This window comes from Cyprinus carpio, chromosome B16 (genome assembly GCF_018340385.1).
Source record: "Cyprinus carpio isolate SPL01 chromosome B16, ASM1834038v1, whole genome shotgun sequence".
Taxonomy (NCBI): Eukaryota; Metazoa; Chordata; class Actinopteri; order Cypriniformes; family Cyprinidae; genus Cyprinus; species Cyprinus carpio.
Genome location: NC_056612.1, coordinates 374,924 through 392,464, shown reverse-complemented (window position 1 = coordinate 392,464; position 17,541 = coordinate 374,924). Strand labels below are relative to the sequence as shown.

General features: G+C 36.6%; 1 protein-coding gene across 2 annotated transcripts in view; it reads right to left on the bottom strand.

The window, feature by feature from the left end:
- Nucleotides 1-16,843, bottom strand: part of cdkal1 (CDK5 regulatory subunit associated protein 1-like 1) — a 247,966-nt gene extending 231,123 nt beyond the window's left edge. Inside the window, exons 1-3 of one of the 2 annotated variants that reach the window (XM_042740258.1) lie at nucleotides 16,777-16,843; nucleotides 15,366-15,526; nucleotides 2,856-2,968 (exon numbers count right to left, since the gene is read on the bottom strand). In XM_042740258.1, the coding sequence (XP_042596192.1) occupies nucleotides 2,856-2,968; nucleotides 15,366-15,523 (271 nt within the window). In that variant the 5' untranslated portion in view covers nucleotides 15,524-15,526; nucleotides 16,777-16,843. The other variant, XM_042740257.1, reaches the window with a different exon arrangement.
- Nucleotides 16,844-17,541: the final 698 nt, after the last annotated feature.

Here is a 17,541-nt window from a genome sequence, read left to right as displayed (position 1 = left end):
TGTGTGTGTGTAAACAAATACAGAGCTTTGCAAAAGTATTCGATTTAAGTATTCAATTTATAAAAAGTAATTAAAATTAAAAAAAAAAAAAAATTAAAATTTGAAGCAAACATAAAGCAAAAAAATAAATGTGATAACTCTGCTTATTGAGAAGTAAAAACAGAAATAATTAAATTCCATGAGTATTCATACTCTTTTCTGGGACAATTTAGCTCAGGAGCATGTTACTACACTGAGTTCAGATGAATGTGTATGATTTGGAAAGCCACACGCCCCTCAATAAAACATTATATATATATATATATATATATATATATATATATATATATATATATATATATATATATATATATATATATACACACATATCAGACCATATCAGTTTTTATTGCTGAATTGACCGGTCGACGCTCACTGATCCTGATGCAGTACACAGCACATCTGTGCTCGTTTCAACATCCGTGTGCTCTGAACTTTGACCTTTACCATGGTCTAATGTGATCCGTAGTTCTCATGTTCTGATAACTCCAATCTAGGTCAAGTCAGTTTCCGTGTCCAAGCGCTGTGCTGTAATACTACTGAAAAATGATTCAAATCATGATTGGTTTGTCAAATGGTGATTCATAATTTCTGAATGGATAAAATACTGGTGTCCTGGACGGCGTGAGCCCAGAGACAGTACTGAACACTGAATATTTAAAGCTAGGCTTAAAAGTGTGATATGAATAAATAGTGCTCATAAACAGCTGTTGAGATCTTGACACCTGCCAAACAAGATGCAGCTACTCTGAGAAGAGCCATCTTCAATATTATACAGACAGGAAGTTGCCACTATTTCACTAGTCATGGAATAGAAAACGTTACATTAACCTGCTAACAGCGGGTTCCTGTGTTATATATATTTAAATAAAGGGGTGATTCTTTTAATACTGTATTTTCCGCACTATAAGGCGCACTTAAAAGCCTTTAATTTTCTCAAAAAAACGACACTGCACCTTATAATCCGGAGCGCCTTATATATGGATCAAGGCGCTCTGTCAAAATGTTGACATTCCCTTTAGCACAGCTCCATCTAGTGGATGCATAACGCAAACCCAGTCAAACGTTTGACTGCAGTATCTTTATTCTATGCGCCTTATAATCCGGTGCGCCTTATAGTGCAGAAAATACGGTAAGTAACGCGTTTTCATTACTCGTCTAATTCTTGTATTCGCATTTGCAATCAAGTCATGTCCAATACATGTGCATAGCACTTGATTTCTGTGTTCAAATCTATTACTAATTAAAACAAATCTAGAAAAACTGAGCGACCACATTGCTACATTAAACTCTGTAAAAAGTTAAATTGGTCGCAGTGCCATGCACTTAATGCCTCATCTGCGGCCGTTCTAGACACACAAAAACTGAACTAGGAGCACGTTAACAGCACGACTTCATTGGCGCCGGTGCAACTATAGGTTAAAGAGACCGAAGACTCAGAGACACAAAACAGTGCTGTGACTGTGTTAGGAATTATTGTTGTTGTCGAAATACCACAAAAAAAGGCTTTTTAATTAATTTATAGATTAAAAAAAAAAAAATACAAAAAAAACTATATTACATTTGTAATCATGGTAATTTTTGGAGAAAAAAAGGCACTCTTTGTGTGATATTGATTAACTTTATGAAATGATATAATATACATTTTCTGTCCCCATATCTTGAATTTTGTGATTGTTGTAAATATATTCAGACTGAATCATGCAGTGAAAGCACACCCTCTAAATGTGTCTAGACTTCTCGTAATGTATGCGTGCGCTCTGTAGGGGTGTTTTGAATGGTTTTGCAAAATACTCAATGTCATATCGCACATCGTTAAAACAACAATTACAATATCACAGACGATACATATCGCACACACTTCCTTCAAAAGCAGCACTTCCATAACTGACATGCTAGCGTAATACTGGACTCTTGTTGTTTATCAAGGGTAATACACCCACACCTGGCCAATCAGAAGTGACTGTGTGGTTAAGACCCAGCTGTTTCGGTGGAATGACTGAATATTACTGAAATGAATAGTTGAGCCGGCAGAACAACAACAACGTGCTACATGTTTTTTTTCTCATTTTTTCCAATTGACGAAAATCCATTGTAGCGACAAAAAACTTTAAGCCCTAAATTATCTCTATTGAAATATCTGACACGATAATCAAAACAGTCTTAAACAACATTCAAGCAAACCAAACTGGACCTTTAATAATTAATGTAATAATGTTTTTCTTTGTTTGTTTGTTTGCATTCACTCACAAAAGGGTTTAACATTAGCTAGCTCCAAATTGGAGAGCTGCTTTATTGGAGAAAATCTAATTCTATTCTAATTGAAAGCTATGCTGTTGTTCATGTTTAACAGAATAAAGCTGCTTGCATTAAAGCAGGGGTAGGCAATGTCGGTCCTGGAGTGCCGATGTCCTGCAGAGTCAGCTTTAACCCTAAACAAACACACCTGAACAAACTAATTTGTTAAATTTAGGGGCAGCCGTGGCCTAATGGTCAGAGAGTTGGACATTCACTCCCCTCCACCTACAACTCCTGCCGGCACCGAGACTCGAACCTGAGACCTTCAGGTTACAAGTGCGATTCTCTAACCATCTGCCCCAGCTTGTATGAGATTAGTTTTACAAATGTAGTAATCTGTAACTATAAGAAGCAAGATAGGCAGTAATTAAACCATTTATTGTCCAGTAATTAAGACAAAAAGTCAATAACACACTGAATTAATCCGTGTAGTTTGGTCTGACACCCGTCTAGAAGGAGTTTAAACTAAGTTGGCGATGTCAGAAAGCTTGAGTGCGAGGTGAGGAACGCATGGGTACCTGTGATCTTGTATCCGCTGGCAGCCAGCTGTCCGGCCATGTATTCTCCATCAGAGCTGTTGTGAGAGCAGCCCCAGGTCCTCACCCAGATCTTCTGTGTGCCGGGAATCACACTGAAAACAAGACAAAGAGCTCTCATCTGTGAACAGGGCTGTTATATTCTGAAACACATGGATCTAATAAAAGACACAAAGCATGAAAGCGTTGGAGGAAAGTCAAGATCAGCTGTCTGGTCTGATTACATTGTTAAGAGATCTGTTATTCACCACAGTGCCAAACATTTACTACTAAGCTTTATCCACTAGATGGCAAAATTCAGTAAGTGAACTGTACCGGCCACAATAACACTGTTTCACTGAGATGTTAATTTTTTGATTGTTTCGGTCATAACATGTTTATTTGGGGTGTTTCAGCCATTTAAAAGTGACTCTAAAAATGTAATTAATATGACACAGATTAAAATGCACCTCATTCATTTTTGGTTAATAATGCAGGGGCTCTTAAAGGTAAGGTCTCGTTAAATGTAGAGCAGTGGGTCACATGACCAAGACTCTGGCATTGTGGGTCAGAACTAAGAAAGATGCAGAGGAAGGACACAGGCTGAATGTTTGTCATCTTGCCAAGCTCTTTAAAGGAACACAGAACTTTTAATGTGTCTTTGTGAGAATGAGATGTGCTGTGAACCTGTTGAGTAGCGAGACATAACCACCCAAAGTGCAATAAACAACACAGCACAGGTGTTACAACCTATTAAACATTTGCTTACATTATCATTCTATATTATTATTTTACCATGCAGATTTGTGTAAAGGAGTATGTATATTTAATGTTACTTATGCTGTGTCAACGTTAAGATTTTTTAATATGCCATTAAAATGTTCTGCAGGTTTTTTTCCCCCAGTCTTTATCACTACATTAAAATTACATCAAAGAAAATGACAAATGTTTACTTTCACAGGCCGTCACGTATTTGTGAGCTTATAAAGGAAGATAAAATCTTTCAGACTTCTATACTACGTCTGTCTGCAGTCTTCTGCGGTATCTAATGTTGGATTCTCTCTATTTGATGCATCATTTATATCAAGACCACATCCGGGTACTTTCATGCATCCTCTGTACTTCGTATTGGAAGTGAACTTCGACGGCTGAACACATACAGTGGGTATAAAACATCTGCACACCCTGCAGACTGCAGCTTTTTAAGATGTAAAAAAAAATAAGAATAATGTCAGATCTTTTTCTACATTAAAATTAACACCAACAAAATTCATGTAAGACATAAACTTTTTAAGAAAAAAAAGGGCAAATAAAACCGGAAATTACTTGCTAGCATAAAGGTACAGACTCTTTAATAAAAAGGCATGGTACGCTGTTTGGATCACACTTTAACCCTATAACACTAGTTTTGGGGTCATACGGATAAAGCCGCTCCGCTAAAGTGTGCCAAAATCCTAAGAATGGTGTCATTTTGCTTGTATTCCTACACTTAAATTGTTACTCCATCCCAAAATGAAAATTTTGTCATTAATCATTTACCCCCATGTTGTTCCAAACCCGTAAAAGCTTTGTACGTCTTCGGAACACAATTTAAGATATTTTGGATAAAAATCAGGAGGCTTGTGACATAGACTGCCAAATAAATAACAGTGTTATCCATATACAAGCCAGAAACTAAGCTTTTTTTTTTGCACAGGCCTATCTAAAGGGTTAATGGTCCCACCTAGTGATCAACTGTAAAAATAACATTTTACCTCTTCCCAAAAGGGAAAACCACAAACAATCAAGAATGCATGATTTTATGGTGTCATGGCTTTTTAATCAAAAAAATGTCGTTATAATGGAAGTCAAGGGGGCAAAAACAGCCACGAACAATAAATGAGGGAGAAAAAAATAAAATCTAATGCTGCACAAAAACTAAAAATGCATCAAAGTCAATGTTGTTAATAATCTTTGACATGCCCAAGACTGTGATAAAAGGTATAAAAATATCCAGTCCACAATCACTTTTTATATTGAAAATGTCATTTTGTGTGATTTTTTTCCCAAATCAGTGACATCATTTATGAACTTGGTAATTAAAGAGTTAAAATCTTGTTTTTTTTTTTAAACATTTGGTAGTTTTGATCAGGACTGAGGTTGATTAATAGATTTATGCCAAAAAATTAGAAAAAAAATATTTATCTGATACATTTTTACAGCAGTTTCATTTAGTGGATGTTTTCATCCACGAACATAATGAAAGGGTAGTGAATTTGCCCACAGTGTATTTTTGAGTTTTTGAAAATTTTCAAAGCATTTTCCCAAAATATGTGTAAAAATGAGATTTGTCACCAAAAATTATTCCATTTGCTGAAACACGGGGAAAGTTGTGGCCAAAATAAGACTCAACTTTACCCCCTAGTGGACGAAAACGTCCCCAACAACACATAAGGGTTAACTAGGGCTGTGACGGTGGCAGATTTTTACCACCGCAGTGGCAATGGACCAACTACCGCCGGTGGCATGGTGTTGATACTAGGGCCGGGACTCGATTAAAAAAATTAATCTAATTAATTAGAGGCTTTGTAATTAATTAATCGAAATTAATCGCATTTTAATCGCATATAAATATTTGACCGGAGAACAGTGAGAAGTATTTTTTTTTCACATGGATTTATAGTATACCATTGAATAATGACTGAATACATAAGCTTAACCAACAAAATATTGTTTATTTTTGTTCAACCAAGTCTAGCAGACCAGTGCAATTTTTGCCATTAAGTGTAGCAATAGCATATTTAGAAACAATTTAGAAATAGTACATTTCAGAAATTCAGGTAGCTTATAGGTGCTGGAACCTTCTGTAAATTGTCTTTTAAGTAAAACACAATACTGTCAAGTACATTCAGAACATTGGAAACCCTGACTATTAGAAAACATCTCTCTGTTGCTTCAGAGGCCATAACATACTAAGTCCAACTCTCAATAACCTTGTCCAAAACAATAAATATATATGTAATATATGTTTTGCGTTGAGGTGATACGAGGCTCGATGTGCTGCGGTGATATGCGAATTCCTTGTTGCATAGCTTGCACACAACCATGCTCTTATCGACGCTTCCATCCGTTCGTTTTTTATAAAAAAATTTCCCCTCCAAGGGGCCAACCAAAGCGGTCTCGTCTGCTTCTTCGTTCATGTCCACTGTGGTTTGTTGTTGTCTGAAGTCATGAACGCTAGTTGGTGCTCCAGTATAATCGGTGTGCCGAAACTCATCCAGTGAGAAACGTTCCGCGGTGCAAAAATAAGTTATTAATAATCCGGAAATGTTTTTTATTGTAATTAATTAATCTTAATTAACGCGTTATTTTTTGTGTAATTAATTAATCTCAATTAACGCGTTAAAGTCCCGGCCCTAGTTGATACATATATTATTTATTAATTTTATATTATATATATATATATATATAAAATTTTGAAACACAAATAATAATAAATGAGGCTCAATCATCTATTAACAAACATGTTTTTATTTTAGCTCTTCCATCCGTCAGTGAATCGCAGCCTGCAAGAAACTAAAATAAATATCAAAGAAATAATACAGTTAAACAAGAAAGTAGCCTAAATAAAAAAAGTTAAATACACCCAGTCTACAGGACGCGAGTGGCGAAGCGCGACACCACAAAATACTATAGAATTCATTATAATCAATCAGTGATGCTACACTGGATGCGGCACGACACGACATGACAAATCCCCGACAGTATACTGCCTCTGTCTATTTATGAGCCACTGACACAGAGTTCAAATGTCCTGTAGACACTAGACAAACCTGTTGCAACGCGGTGTCGCATCCGGTGTAGACACAGTTCTCTGAGAAAAGGCTTATCCAACGCACGCAGTCAGGCTTGCAAAGCAGAGCCAGGCGAAAGTATTAATCCCATTTTAAGCGGGCGCATTAAACTCCTCGTCTGCACACGCTCTCTTTGAAATAGGACTGATTGCCACATTTATTGTTAACATCTTTCATTTATTGCTGTCTCGTTTTTATTTGGCCAGTTTGGAGAAAGCCTCACCAAACCTAACCAGCCATGCGTTTGCGATCACGGGAACTTGAAGACACTTGTACAAGCGCGGATGGATGACATCATGAATGGATGTGGCTCCAGATCGGCAATGTAGTATTTGGTTTCCCAACAAGGTTCATCGCCTAACACAAAATTTATTTGCTGAATGCATAAACTGTATTTTCCTGTGCTCAAACCTGCCAATCTAAAGGAAACGCTGTGTATGGTGTTTGAGGTCATTTGTAATTTACCATAGACTTAGTGTAAATAAAACAATTTGTAACTATTACTAGCTGGGTTTCCATCACCCTGTTTTTATGCACATTTTGAAGTATCGCATCAGAATCGAGTGATGGAAACACTGAATTTCGAATAAAAATGCCTTAATTCGCAAAAACGTTTTTACGCTCGCTTGAGGTGGTTTTTGACTTATGTGAAAAAAGGTTAATGCAAATAATGGGAGATGGAAATGCATTTTGCAAATAAATTCCTCCAAGTGCATCAAAAAAAGTCATGTGACTTTGCGCAATGGGATGGTAAATCCTGACTAAAGCGGAACGATCTCATTCCACAGCATCTAAAATGATGTTATGGTCATTCTGAAATGCCAGAGCAAAATCTGTCAAACTATTTCTGTATAATTGCCGCCCAGAACTGTTAAAACGACTGCGTTCCCAAACATTGGCATCCACCTCCGAAAGCAATAACCGCATTCTGTGTGTTTCGTCTGCTCGTTCTGAGGTTGCAAGTAATTTATTATACATGAAAATTATTATATTCAGTAGCTTCTCCTACTTTTCTTAGTGATGTCTATTGCCAGTTTATCAGGAAATGAAGATTTTGTTCTCTTTTATTCGTTGGATGGAAACGGTGCTTGTTCGCAAATAGTTTTGTGCGATATTCCAATTTTGCGCTTAAGTTAAATTCGCAACTTTGGATGGAAACCCGGCTACTGTTATTACACTTGTATACAAAACAAGTGTGTGTAAAGTGCATGACGTCACATGCACTACTGCAGGTGGCAGTAGACAGTGATGCGGTTGTCACGGCGACCGTCACAGCCCTATATTTTACTACACTTCAGTATGTGATACTTATTAGGTAGGAGTTATTTTTTAGGATTCTATACTTAACCTAAGTCTCTGAGGACCTGACACCTTGTACTTCTGGAGACTCCAGGTAGGTTGTAGTTCTGGAGAATGGTGGAGCTGGAGACTAAATGGTTCCTGGTGATTTCATACCTAATTCTTCACCTTCACCTTATTATTTTGCAGTAAACATGCATCTTTTTTCACATGATTTTGACTGACCTTCATTAACTTTGCAATTTCTTGTTTTGTATTGGTTTTAAATATTTCTCATGGGCATTTAATAATTTTTGACTTTCAGTCTGGGTTAAACCTCTTTTTGGGCTCATATTATCTGTAAAAGAAAATCTGCTTAATAATTATGCACTCCTGAATAAAAGACATTTTTCACTTCCAGGCTTCATGAATAATTATATATCAATTATAAATTATTAAATACAAGATTAATAGTAGATAAGATTGATGTTGTTTGGAATTGTTAAAATGTGCTAGGAAAAAAATATGATGCAAGGAATGTTGTGATTGGCTGTCAAGGCAGCCAATGAGAAATTAGCAGCCTCGTCTCTGATTGGCTGGAATTATGGCATTTTGTAACACTGGGTTGTGTTGAGCAAATGAGCCTTTGGCATTCAGAGAGCACTGAGGGCGGGCATCATATGAGCAAGCTAGTGAACATTGCATGCGCAAAAAAGAAGGTCTGCACAAATCCAAAAACTTATTTTAAACGCAAAAGTGAAGGTGCCCCTTCCCAAACCCAGTCTGTTGATGAGAGTCTTATACAAGGGCTGGTGGGACCACATCACAGACGCTGAGTGAAAGGGGGGTTTTATAATGACGGGACACTCATTTATGACACTTTATTCACCAGGAAGAACAGCTCGTTCCGCGCATCATACGTCACTGCGCATGCCCAGTACTTTCCAGTTTTGTTAAAAATAATTTAGCTCTTTATCTTTCGATGCCATCTGAATATTCTCAGTCCCTGCGTGGGCCCACGGGAAGAATTATGAACATGAAGCCAAACGTCTTGTTCACAAACTTCTTCTAAGTTTATTATATTCATACATTATATAGTTGCGTTGCAAGGGGTGGTACAGTGATTCATCCAATGAGATACAGATTACATGTGTATGATAAATATAGGATCTGAACATAAAAGGAATGGTTCTAGCAGTTCCTGTAAAGGACAGACTAAATTCAGTAACCTGGGTCTGAACAATGGCACTCACCATTTGAACCCTAGCTATCCTAGACATGCGAGTATACATTGAGAGGAAGGGATAAGAATAGAGTATAGAGAAGGAGGGAGCACAGATGGGAGGAGGAAGTATAACGTGAGAGAGCACAGACAGGCAAACTCACAAAATTCCTGGGAGTATGATATAATCTAACAGGTTTTCAATCCGATCAAGTGTTTACATGTCCTCTCGCTCGGATTACAAATGGAATAAACCACCCCTTACTAGCCGATCAAAATTTTAGTTGGATCTGGCCAATTCAATCTGACTGACCTGTTTACATGTGACTTTTTTATTCTGATTATGCTTCTAGCCCTATTACGATCAGATTAGTGGGGTCCATGTTAACGCAGCTATTGTACCTCCAGCAGCAACAGCAAGAAAACAGTAATGACAGACTGCTGCTTCTCGATCAGGGCAGGATCTATGCTCATAGGGCAGAGAGCGTCACAAATGGGTGGGACTTTCGAGTATGACGTCAACATAGGGAGAAATCTGGAACTGCTAGTGTGAAGAGACTCTTAGGATTTATTCTGTTGCTTGAAATAAGCATAACTTTGTATAAATTAAGCTAGTAGTATTTTTTTTGTATTATTAAATTTGGAACTGTGAATTGGGAAACAGCACTGGTGTCTAAAATTTAGGTTGCTTATTAGAATACACTGTTACCTGAGTCAAAACAATGAAAACAACAACTACTTGAAATATATATACACACACACACACACACACACACATATAAAATAAATAAAAACACAGTATTCGGGAATTTTACTGTGAAAATAATGTAGCAGTTACAGGACAATACTGTGAATTCCGTCCCGCCTCCCCTGTCTCTGACTGAGTGCTCTCATCTCCTCCAAATACTCATCAAACCACAAATGATTAAGAATCAAAAACAAAAACATCAAACCAAATAACTTTCACCTATATGACACTTCACTCAATTTAACCCCTTAACTGTCACCTGTGGGACGCTTGGCACTCTTTTTTTTTGTTGTCCTTTTTCTCTATAAAAACTTTTAGTAATCATCATAAATTATATATCATTTGAAAGCTTAGAAGCCCAAGATTCATCCTGTGAAAACCATTTTGAAATCAGACATTGCGTTACCATAGAAATGGTACTTTAAAATCTTATGGCGGTCTCCTCCCCCTTAGTGGGCGGTGTCAAGTGTCATATTACAAAATGCATTACGGTCTTTGCATTATAACTTTTTATAATCTTGGCAACAAACATATCATTGGAAAGGTCTGAGTCTCAGGATTCCATATTTGGTGGTTATTTTGAGTATTGAAGTAAAATTGACAGAAATCTAGGCAAAAATTCATTAAACAAAATTCAAAGGAGTTTTGATGGCTCCCAGTGGCTGTTTGTGGTATGACGCCCTAAATAAAATCTCACAGAAACCTCAATTTTTTTCATATCAACTTCAAATTTGGAACATAACTTATTTAGACACAAGGCTTTAAAATAAAATTAATATAGCACATTTTATTTACAGTACATTTAAACTTCTATAACTTTTTGATACTTTAATTTTTTGAAAAAATATTCCACTTTTGCCAAAATCTGCTAATTTTCTTCTTTAAAAAGAGACCAACCTTAGGTCTACAAAGTGTTCATAAAATACAACAATTTAAGTTTGGATAGTGCACTTTAATGCCTATTTTAAAAAAATGGGGGGTGACAGTTAAGGGGTTAAAAGTATTAACCAATTAGAGTTAGTTGTAGGTTCTGTTGTCATGTTGTTCGCAGTCAGCTTGTGTACACAAGATTTTGATTTTGTGGTTGACTTTTGTACGGGTATAAATATGTGATCTGAATGCTTCCATTTGAAAATCACATTGGATAAAACCATCTGATAATGAAAATAAATTTGTATATTTAATCTTTTCACTGAAAATAAATTTACAATTGTGATTGTACACTGTTTTTGATCCATTATTGTGTGAAAGGACATTTTGGTTAGCGTAATCGAACTGATTATGGACCACGGACCGACCGTGGACCGCCAGCAAACAGTGATTATAAACCAGCGGCTCGTCAGTGGACCGCTGTAAGAAAAGCGGCGGCTGCTGCTGGTGGTCCGCTGGGATAACGATGAGCAAAACGCCGGTGAACTGTGTGTGGCGTCCGCTGGTGGGCTGCTAGTGGCCCGTTGGTCTTATGTTAGCTGGGGGGTATGTTTGAGCGAGTTTTTAAACCATAAACAGACGTTGGTTGCAGTAATTGTACTGTATTAAGTTAGTAGCTAACTGTAAGACATAAGCTAATTTTTAGGAGCCCTGTTTAGCCTTTGTCTGCTTCATCAACTGAAAAATGAAGTGCATATAAGATAAATCGATAGGGGAGAGAGATTATTTGTGTGCAAATTTTGACTGTGTTACCATAGGTACAGATAATTAACACTCTTATTGTGCTCCTGTTGTACTGATATATTATTTTTTGCATCCTTGTGCTACAGCCACAGACTGTGAAGCTGCCAATTGCACCCCTTGCTTGATTGTTTAAGGTGTCAAGTCATGAGACTGTTGTGAGCAGTTTCATGAAGGAACTGTTTTCTTTCTACAAATAGTTTCTACATGAAGCTGCTCACAATAAATCATGTGGATTATCTTAAGTAACCGGGTCATGATTTCTGGAAAAACATTGCTGTAGAGTGATGATTGTTCTGACTATGATACTAATGATGTATTAATTTCATTTAAAGGGTCTGTACACAAAAAGGTTGCCCCACTGCCTGAGGTCAACATAAACGATTCAGACCTGCTATCACTTCACAACTGAATCATTTGGCTTTGAAAAAATGTTTTTAAAAAGGCCTATATTTGCAACTGTCTTGGTTTTAAAACAGAAAATTAATGGTCTATTATAAGAATGACAGATTATAAGTAATATCAAAACTGTTAAGTGATTAGTTATGTAACATTGTGAATTATACACCTTAGCAACTGTATTTACTTTTTACCCATAGGCTCAGCATTTAGAATTTATTCACCTTATTTTAAAAATGAAAATAATAAAGTCTCATCTGCTTCCAGCTATTTTTAGCTGTAAGCAGCATGTTTTGCTGCTTGAACTTGCAAATTGGTGTAGTGTTACCATATTATTTTAATGTACTATCTACATTATGAACACATTGGTTTGTAGTGCAAAAAGTTTTTACATTTACTTGTTATTCTTCTCGTTATTTCCCTACAGCGGCTAATGAACCAGAAGCCTCGCACATTCACAGAAAACGGCTTATGTCAGCTTTGAAAAATAAGGTGGATTGCAATTATTTTCTTTTAAAAGTAGTCATCTAAAATTCAGTAGTTAGAGTATGCCACCACACTACTCTTTTCACTCTAATTTCTTAAGTAAATAAATCTTTATTTCTTTTCTGAACAGTAGGTAACAGTATATCTGTTTTTGTTTCCGGTGACACAATGAAGTGGAGGGCATGGATGCTGACATTGGAGGGACAAGCTGATTTCATCACTGGTCTGACTTCCATTTTTGCCATTTCAATTTGAAGTATGCTGAAGATGATTCTTCCACTCTGGAATTTATCAAAGGTAATTTCTACATAATATTGTACTTGAGGACTAGTTTTTTATTTGGTGGGTTAAACAAGGTTTGGATGTGTTGTGATTTTGCGAGCTGCGCAGGACCACAGCGGCCAAGCGATGATGACCCGCTTCTTCCCCTCAAACAAGTGGTGTGTTTCAGACTCAACGTTTGTGTCTGTGCTGGAGACCAGAGAAGAAGCATCCTCCTTCCTCTGCAACCAGTGCATATAAAATGATGAACACTGTTGTGTGCAAATGCTCTGCCTGGATAAATCACACACCTCTACTTTGTTACAGGATTGTTCTTGACTGTGTGTTTGTGATTAAATGTTTTTTAGCTGCTGTTATTTAAATGGTTAGGGTTAATATCACCTTGTTCTGTCACCTTTTTGGTCAGGTTAGGGTTAGGGTTAGGGTTAGGGAACTGAAACCTTCATTTTTCAACAGTTTTCCTCTCTGCCTTTTTGTTTATAGGTACTTCATGGGCATCAATCCAGAGACAGGCACAAACATATCAAGCTGCAAGTCTGTACACTGATCAGGAAACTCATTGACTTTGAATGGATGTCAATCTAGTGTGTAAGCAATGTTCCAACACCAGAATGGACAAACCAAACTCTGGCTTTGTGATAAGTAAGCTAGATGTGGTCATGTAGTAAGATGATCCCTGAATATGTTCTATAGTGTGTCCTGATTCAATGGAGAGAAGCATGATCATCTGAACCTCTTTCCTGGAAAGTTTAGACAGGATTTATTAAACCGCAAAATAAATGTGTAAAATTGATTGTTTTGTGTTTAATTGAACTGAACATATCTTTCCAGTGTTATTGATGGGTTAAATGATCAAATTTAAAAATTACGATATTTTATAATAAATTAACAATACATTTTAAATTAAACGTTTTTAATTAACAGTACATTTTATAGTAAATTAAAAGCATATTACTGGCTACTCATTACTATTTCAGTTTACACTGTAATTCTACAGCAGAATACTGGTTAACTGCAGTGATCTGATGGCATTAACTTCACAGCTAACTCAGTAATCTTACAGGAGCATACTGCCAAATCACAGTATGGAATAAATACTGTGAGGTCACAGTACACAGCTGTCAATTCACAATTATTTAGTCTAAAAATGATACAGTAATTAACTGTGAAAGTAATGTAACTAGTTTACAGATATTTTCTGTGAATTTACATAAAGTAAATTTATGTCAATTTTTTTTTACAGTGTGTGTGTATATATTAGTTCTGTCAAAGGATTAATCGCAAATAATCGCATCCAAAATAAAAGTTTTTGTTTATATCATTATGTGTGTGTACTGCGTATATTTATTATGTATATATAAATACTCACATGCATGTATACATTTAAGAAAAATGTTACATTTATATATTAAATATTTTTATATGTTGTGTCCATTTATGTCCATATACATAACAAATATACACAGTACACACACATTATGTAAACAAAAACCTTTTTGTAAAACAAAAACTCACGATTAATTGTTTGTCCACAATTATATATGGGTGTATTTATATGTAATATATGTATATATACACACACACATATATACACACACACAGGTGCCATCTCAATAAATTTGAATGTTGTGGAAAAGTTCATTTATTTCAGTAATTCAACTCAAATTGTGAATCTCGTGTATTAAATAAATTCAATGCACACAGACAGGAAACAAGATGCATCTGGGGGGTGAAAACGTTTGAATTTGAAGATCAAGGTAAATTGTGCTTAATTTGTGTTCCAGGAAACATACAAGTATCTTCTGTTGCTTACGAAGGGCAGAACTAAATGGGGAAAAAAATTATATTTCAACAAATTAAGAAAAATTTGGCCATCTTCATCGTGTTCAAAAGTTTTCTCATGCACAACCATCACAAAACAGAAAGACAGTCGTGGATCATCAGGTAACCACACACAGTATTAAGAACCAAGGGTTCACAAACTTTTGAATGGGGTTATTTTAATAATTTCAGCAATATTTTTGTCTTGTGGTCTAAATGTAAACATTTTATGTACAATATCTTACTCTGGACAGTACTAAATAAAAAATAACATGCATTTAGTATGATCTCTCTTATTTTTTGAAAATTATTCACATTTTCACAGATTCTGTAAGGGGTGCCCAAACTTTCGAGCCCCACTGTGTGTGTGTGTGTGTGTTGGTGTGTGTGGGTGTGTGTGTTGGTGTGTGTGTTGGTGTGTGTGTGTGTGTGTATATATATATATATATATATTATATATATAATATATATAATATATATATATATATATATATATATATATATAAAGTACAGTTCTAGTACAACATACTGTCATTCTGTACAGACTGTACCCTCTTAATGCTGTGACAACACTAATTTTCTGTCCAAATGGCTTTTTTAAGGCAGAATGTGAAAGTGCATGTTCCCATTGATTATGTTATACACATTATCTTGAGAGAATTCTCTGTCAGAGCAGCTGAAGGCTAACTGTCTGTTTATGCAGAATTTCAGCATCTGCACAGAATGCAGGTGTTTAGCAGCACTGTGGGCTGGGTTAGTTTGAGGACTCTGACCTGTCTGTCTGAAGCTCTTCTCCTGCCGGCTGGAGTTTGTGTTTGCGTGGACGAGGCACGATGTTCCTCCGGGCAAACTGACGCTCGTGAGGAGTGGGGTCATGTGACGTCACCATATCCTCAATATCATCAACGGGAGAGTCACACGCAGATGCCATGATCTGTGAAACATACAAAACACTGCAGTGTAAAACTTTATTAATGATCCTCATCACACAGTACTTCTCAAATCATATATCAATTGAAACAAATAAGTGTCTATAGGGCCTTTCACACCGCTTTAGTTCCAGAACTAAATGTACAGTACTAAAGTACTGAACTGTTTCCCAGAACCATTTAAAGGGATGCGTTCGCACCGAGAGTGGGTACTAGGACGTGACGTAAGCCGGTCGATAGTGACGTCATTTGTGCGCGGCTTTCAACAACGTCAACGTTAAAGAAGAACGTTAAGAAGAAGAACGTTAAGAACAGGAGGATGAAGAACGCTGTGATCGGAGCGGTGTATTGTTGTGTCTCGAGGGTTTCACAGTTATGGACATGGAATGTTGATGTATGCGTGAAGAACCTGAAAGAACAGAAAGGAGGACTAAGTCTCCGACGACAACTGACAGTGCTACATTTACTACAAGCGTCTGCACTTCAGCGTCTGTCTATCTATCGCTGTTCGTCATACTTGTGAAATAGGTTGACACAGTGTTTACAGAATGTTACACAGTGTTTTAAATGATGGCGGTGAGAGTGTTTTAGCTCAGTGGTTACTGGGTACTCAAGGTGACAGTAAGATTTACAGTTCTTAATAATACCCCAAAATAATAAAACTCCAAAATAACACTCAAACTGAGAATGTATTTCCCACAGCCATGACTCCTGTAGTGCAAAAACAGCTAAGTCCTACATGACATCCAGTCAGATTTCTCATTATGGTGTTCAAAACGCTAATGTATATTTGATGCTCAGTGTATTAAACCTTGTGTAAACAGATCAACTTATTACCCACGTGATGGTTTCTCTATAACAGTTAACAGTTCTGATTCAGAGAAACGACACGACTAGACATACACATAATACACGATGTGTCTCGAGCGCCAGAGCAGAAAAGGTTTAAAGTTTATCAACATCAAGTGAAAAGAAACAATGTTTCACAGCTCTGCTGCGTGTCTGTGCGCGTGTCACAGGCGCGCCGATCCACGTGTTTGCCTTAAACTCCAAATACACAGTCTAAGAGCGCGAACTTACCGAAGAGACGGAAAATACAATCGCACCAAGAAACGCTGAGGCAGTTCGAGGGGAAAAGGCGAGTTCTTTTTCTCTTTAAACGGTTATAATCGCGTTGTTTTGCTCTCAGAGCGTCATGTTAGAACGTTTCCCCTTTAACCTCTCGACGCGATACGGCAAGCGTGAGAGGACAAACCTCATACTGCCTTGGCCTTCTTCTTCTTCTTCTTCTTCTTGTTCAATGGTCATTCACTCCTTAGGAGTATTACCGCCACCTACTGAATATCTTGCGCACATGGGTGATGAATCTGTACTCAGGGCCGGTTATTGACAGCTATAGAAGGGCAGAGATCCTGGGTGGGCAATTTTCTGTTGGTGGGGGTTGTATTGCAAGGGGGGGGGGGTCAAAATATTTATACTGTAGATATTGCTATATTAACTATAGACTGATATGTACACTGGAAAAAAAAACAAAGCTTTCATGGTCAGCCTAGAATATCATGCAAAATAAACTTTTTTTTTTTTAATAATAAAAACCCTCTTTGTTCTCTTTCTCTGTATCGTTGTTTCAACACTGGTGATTTTTCAACTAAATATTAAGACCAGACCACTATGTTAATGGTAAAGGAACTAAATAAATGATAAGATTTTTATTTTTATTTTAAAATATGCACCCATTCAATTTTAGTTGTATTCCTAATATGTTGAAAACGCAAGTATTTTGTTATCTGAAAATGCTATTGTTGTCACAATAATTATGAATTACATTAATCACGTAAATGACAGCCCAACTTTCAATTCAAAACCACGGAATTTGACAAAAAAAAAAAAAAGAAGAGTTGAATAGTTTGCATCACTGGATAATACAGTCGAGCTGATTGTTGCTATAGCAAGTATTTCTTACATATGCCCCGTCCATGCAATGAACGCACGTTATTAAATTATGTTTTAGAACTTTAAA